General features: G+C 38.6%; 1 protein-coding gene and 1 long non-coding RNA gene across 7 annotated transcripts in view; one reads left to right on the top strand and one right to left on the bottom strand.

Annotated features, from left to right (window-relative positions):
* LOC102484256 (uncharacterized) overlaps positions 1–6,000 on the bottom strand; it is a 40,531-nt gene that overhangs the window by 10,062 nt on the left and 24,469 nt on the right. The gene's annotated exons all lie outside the window — the stretch shown is intronic.
* Positions 1–6,000, top strand: part of SORBS2 (sorbin and SH3 domain containing 2) — a 277,647-nt gene that overhangs the window by 268,360 nt on the left and 3,287 nt on the right. For 5 of the 6 annotated variants that reach the window (XM_027776584.1, XM_027776585.1, XM_027776586.1 and 2 more), the window contains one exon: positions 5,056–5,162. In XM_027776584.1, the coding sequence (XP_027632385.1) occupies positions 5,056–5,162 (107 nt within the window). The remainder of the gene's footprint in view (positions 1–5,055; positions 5,163–6,000) is intronic. The other variant, XM_014592382.2, reaches the window with a different exon arrangement.

Here is a 6,000-nt window from a genome sequence, read left to right as displayed (position 1 = left end):
TTTTTTTTTAATAGAGGTTTTTGCTATAGGGTGCGTGCACTCACCAGAAAGACAGAGAAAGATAGAGAGATAGAAAGTGAGAAATCACATACCCCCCGGGGGGATGGCCACGCTGCAATCCCTTCTCCTCCAGTCTCCTCTCCTCTCAGGATCTTGGGCACGCACACACACCCACCTGGCATGAGTTTAAGCCACCAGGTCTGAGACTCGAACCGTGGTCAGCTACATGGGAGTTCAGCGACATAGCCATTATGCTAACTGCTGGTCCCTAGACTCTCTTTTTAATATGTGGCTTTTGCTGCCCTATTTTGCACATGAGAGAGTTCATAGGTTACCAACTTCCTGTTGGCTACTGCCTGCTCTGTGAGTCAGGAGCTAAGCTTCTGGGAAGGAGCATTTATGGACCTCAACCTTGCCCAGCTCACCTGAGCACACACAGTGAGCCTTCATCCCTTCTGCCTACCTGGGCCATAAGAGGCTAAGGAAAGGCTCCTCCTAGGCAGGTACTGATGTGTTGCCAGGTGCCTTCATCACCGTTGAGCCTTTCCTTACTCCTCATAGACCTGAAATTCAGCTAAAAGCATGCTCTTCAGGAAACATCTCTTTTTTAAGCTGGCACTTGCAAAATATACCCAGAAAGGTGTTCTCGTTGAGACAAGATCTATAGCATCAAAATATTGTTAGATGTAATAATCATTTAAAATTTAACTTAATTGGAAAACTTTAAGTATTTACTCATATTGCTAAATTTTTGTTTGATTTCTTATTTACGCAAATGATGAGAGGATCACATCACAAAATATATTGGGTCATCAGGAAAGCCCTGATGCATTTTTTAATAGAAAAATATGTCATGATTTTCAGGACTACCTAATACATGTCAAGGATATTTAAGTTTATTGTATTGCCAACATTTTATATTAAGTAACTTTTAAGAATTTTATGAATGAAAAGGTGTGTTATGCTACACTGTTTTTGTTTTTTGTTTTTAAGAGAGATTTTTGCTATAGAACATGTGCGCTTACCAGGAGACAGAGAGACAGAAAGCGAGGAATCATGCCCCGGGGGGGGATGGCCATGACATAGTGCCTTCTCCATTCTCCTATCAGGATGTGCCCAGCATGAGTCTTAAGCCACCAGGTCCAGGACTTGAACCCAGTCAACTATGTGAAAGTCCAGCAATGTAAACATTATGCCACCTGCTGGTCCCACATCACTCAGTTTTATATAACATGGAGCTAATCTTTTCACCTGTGGTCACGTGGTTGTTATGAAACCACAAAGCCCACAGGTGGAAGAAGACACATTTTCAAAGTTTCACTTTGGAGGGACCAGCAGTTAGCTGGTAATGGCTGTGTCGCTGGACTCCCATGTAGTCAACTGCAGTTCGAGTCCCGGACCTGGTGGCTTAAACTCATGCTGGGCATGTGTGCATGCGTGCCCAAGATCCCGAGAGGAGACTGGAGGAGAAGGGATTGCAATGTGGTCATCCCCCCTGGGGGTGATATCTCGCTTTCTGTCTCTCTGTCTCTCTCTGTCTGTCTGGCGAGTGTACACGCCTTATAGCGTAAACCTCTCAAAAAAAAAAAGTTTTACTTTGGACATTATAAAATATATGTTATAAAATTTCTATTTGATTACAGCCTGAGTAAGTTGGATTATACATGTCACTTAATCTCTTTTACTTAAAAAACAGATTTTGATTGACAGTAGGAACTATAATTATGTCACTACAGTTAAGCATTTTGTTAAAATATGTTCTAGAAGAAGTTGCAAGTTACAGAGAGAGCTTCCAGTTTGGCTCATCATTTTCTACTTAAAAGACAAATTTATTTTTGAGGCATCCTGACCCCACCACCATCATTCATCTCATCCACACATCTTTCAAAACATTTTTTATTGTAATTCCACTGCATTTTGTCATGCAACATTGATTTTGAAAGACAACAGAGGAAGGATTTCTAGGTTTATGTTTCCATAAAAATCTCTTTTCTTTCTTCTTTTTTTTCCTCTTTCTTTTTCTTTCTAAATTAAACCAGAGTGGTAAGTAAATTTTGGTAAGCAGGCTGGCTTTTATCATACAAAAATGAAGTAAGAGTTTGTGACAGTTTCAGCTTTTTAGCTTTTGAGACCTTGAGATTCTTCAAGCAGCTGGGCTTTGTGACCTTACATAGTCCTGTTTCTCTAAGTGGTTGGAGATGTGCCTGCGTGAAGGCTAGAGTCAGCTCTTCCCACGTGAAAGATGGAGTGAAACAGCAGCCTAGGAACAACCACCTCCCTCAGATGGAAAAGTGTAAAAGGGACCATTCCAAATGAATATTCCCATGAATATACAAAAGATATTATCCCTTCACCTTCATAGCCTCAAAAATCAAATCCTTAACACAAACAAAATAATTTGACTACTGCTAAGCCTGGCCCCAGGCAAACACCCTGAGTCAGGTCATTGCATCTCCCTGTCTTTGTCATCACACTCAGATTATTTTTACCCCCTCTGCCCTTTCTCACAACAGAATCCCCTAGCTGAAGATTTCAGATGCTTAGTCTCCAAAAAAAAAATATATAAGTGACTAAAAAGGTTGTTTTTAATGATTTACTTATTTATTTCATTCAATTTGTTATTACTATGTTTTTAATTTGACCAGAGAGTGGCAGAGAGAGAGAAAAGGAAAGTGAGAAAGCAAAGCGCCAGGTCTAGGACTCAAACAACGGTCGGTGATGTGAGAACCCAGTGCCTTTAACCACCACACCACCTGCCGGCCCTGCTAAAAAGGGTTAAAAAGAGGGAAATTGTTAAACTTCAAGCTTTGGTACCAGACCAGGGAAGATCATATTTTCTAGAGAAAGATATTCAGCATGGTATCTTATCACCTCTTTCCCAGACCCCCCTAAAGCCAACTTTATCCAGATCAGCCAACCTGAAAAAAGTTCACGAACAGAGAGGGAAGCCAGTGGATAGTTAAAACATCATAAATTTATCATGTTCTACCAAAACATGATTTTATGATTTCATAATTAGAAATTAATCATTCTTGTTCTTGAGCAGTGTTCAATATGAGCAACCTTTTAAAGTTGGCTTTAAAAAAAAACCAAGTTGGGCTGGTCCCATGGCATAGTGGTTAAGAGAGCTAGATTCCCACATGACTGAACACAGTTCAAATCCTAGTCCTGCAGCTTAAATAACACACTGGACACGTTTGCACAAATACCCAAAATCTCAACAGAATGGAGAAATGAAGGTATTGGATTGTGGCATGATCACACCACATTAGGGAGTTTTTTCTCTCTCCCTGTATCTTCTGTCTCTTTGTGTCTCTCTGGCAAGTGCACACACTCTTTGACAATTAAAAAGAAGGAAAGAAAGTCCAATGTGCCCAGGAATGTGGTTTTTATTTTCTTAGATTAGCAGAATTACTTAACTGTTAACAAAGACCATCAGAAATAAGTTCACTGATTTTTTTTTAAAAGTCATCCTCACAGTATAGGTAATATTCTAGTAATAGTATAAAGTTTTCTTTATAACTGCATAGAGAATTCTTCTCGATCTTCTTACCTGCTATGATTGTTGTCTTCACTTTCCAAAATGCCAGTTCAGGTTAACATTCATCAAAATATATGCTATCTTATTACCACAGATTCAATGTCTGAATTCATTACCGATCAAAGTCACCATAATGCATGCTCTCCAAAAATTCAAACAGGGAAAGGAAAGTGCTGGCATTCTCTTAGCAATTCTTCTTTACATAAAATTATTTTAAGTAAGAGTTTTTAAGCAAATGCAATTTTTTTTTCTTTTTAGAGAGATTTTTGCTATAGGACATGTGCACTCACCAGAAAGACAGAGAAGTGAGAAATCACCCCCAAGATGACCACGCCGCACTCCCTTCTCCATTCTTTTCTCAGCATCTTGGCCATGCTCGTACACATGCCCAGCATAAGTACCAAGCCGCCGGGTTGAAGACTTGAACCACAGTCAACTACGTGGGAGTCCAGTGATGCAACCATTATGCCATCTGTTGGTCCCAACAAATGCAATTTCTTTAAGACCCATTTTTAATATAACTTTGCCACATGGCATATGCACTCACCCAAGAGAGACAGAGAGTGAGAGAGAGAGAGAGAAAGTGAGAAAGCATAGTCTGGGGAGCAGTCACATCGTAATCCCTTCTCCTCCATGCCTCCTGCTTGTGGGATCTTGGGCATGCACACACATGTGCTCCACATGTTTGTCAAGCTGCTGGTCTGGGATTTGGACCATGCAGCCAGCCATGTGGAATTCAGCTGCCTCAACCACCACCGCATGGGCTGGCCCTAAGACCCATTTTATAAAGGAACTTATGTCCATAATCTACTGTTTGAGACTGGCTCCTTGATAACTGAGTATAGAATAAATCCGCTCATTTCACAGGAAAAGATGATTCTTAAGTCAACACATCAGATTTTCACATTCTAAATCCTCAGAAAACACTGATCCAAACTATAAAACTAACCTGCTTTAAAGAATTCTTCTTGGTTAAAAAAAAAAAAATTATCTTCCCCTTTATATTAACAGTAATTTCCAAACAGAGATTTAATAGATGGGTCTGAGATACTTTGTATATCACAATTTAGAATTACTTCAAAATTTAATTGTAAAAGTCAATTATTTGTTTATGATTATAACTAACTAAAAGTGTAAGTCCTTGTTTTTACATAGTTAAATAATACAAATAGCATTTATTTTATATTTCGAAATATTAATATCTGAATGATAGATATTATATGGCTGGTTTACTCTGACTTATAAATGCTAGAATATTTTAATCCAAGTCATGAATATTATAATCCACCATGAATAGTTTTCCTTATGAGTTTTGAAATGTTATTACAGTAGCTTAGTTCCATTCAAAGTCTAAGTGTCTCTACTATGGATGCTTATGAAGACTTAAACTACCTAACGTAACATGTTAACAACAAAAAATGTTAAAGGTAAAATAAATACAATATTATACTATCTTCTTAGTTTCACAAAAATGTAAAGTTTTTTTTAAAACCCATGCATTTGTCCTGTTTAAGGTTTCAGGCTCTGTATAACTATACTCCTAGGAATGAAGATGAGCTGGAACTCAGAGAAAGTGATGTCATTGATGTGATGGAAAAGTGTGATGATGGATGGTTTGTGGGTATGTGTTCATTTCTTTTCAGACACATTTGGCTATTTTATCATTTGCTTGAGTTTGCTCACTGACATGGTTCACTGTGATAATCAAGCTTTCGTTGAATTCATAATGCCTTTGATTTATCACACGTTCACACACGTAAAGTACTCTGAGGGTCACTGCAGTTTAAAAATAGTGTCATATTTACTGCTTCAGATATATGTAATTTTCCACCAGTTTTATTTCCACCTTAACTAAAAGAAAAAATTTTCTCTAAATAGCACCAACCAAGGAAGGCTGAGATCTATGAGCAATGATGAAAATAGTGTCCCCAGATGAATGACTGGTGATGGTTAGTGGAAAGTGTTAGTTGCCAACGGTGAAGATCTACTCTGACAGGAAGTAGAACTGAGTGAACAACTCACCTCCGTACTAGGTCTGTTGTAGGTACCCTAAAAGCCCAGTGATTCACCCTAGCTTTATTTCGCATAAAAATGGAGAGAAGTTTTGTTCTTATCATCATCTTTTTTTAAGAATTATTTTCAACTTTATTTTATTTTTTATTTATTTATTTTAATTTGACCAGAGAGGGAGAGAGAGGAAGAGAGAGAAAGCAACCCACCAGGTCCAGCACCCTTAACCACCACGCCACCTGCTGGTCCCTGTTCTTACTATCTTAAAAGAAGACTAGAGGTTTTCTGAGAAAACATTGTAGACAAAGTTCTCATATACCAGGACACAGAGAACAAAGGGGAAGGCGAGATATAGGCCTAGAAAAATGGAGGAGAACAATGAGAGCTTCTGTATCAAGGTCCGTCACTGGAGAAATAATAAAAGCTAGAAGGCCGCATTTGCAGTCACC

This window comes from Tupaia chinensis, unplaced genomic scaffold (genome assembly GCF_000334495.1).
Source record: "Tupaia chinensis unplaced genomic scaffold, TupChi_1.0 Scaffold000685_1, whole genome shotgun sequence".
NCBI classification, from domain to species: domain Eukaryota; kingdom Metazoa; phylum Chordata; class Mammalia; order Scandentia; family Tupaiidae; genus Tupaia; species Tupaia belangeri.
The sequence above is the reverse complement of the archived record's forward strand: the minus strand, read 5'-3'. Positions and strand labels throughout refer to the sequence as shown.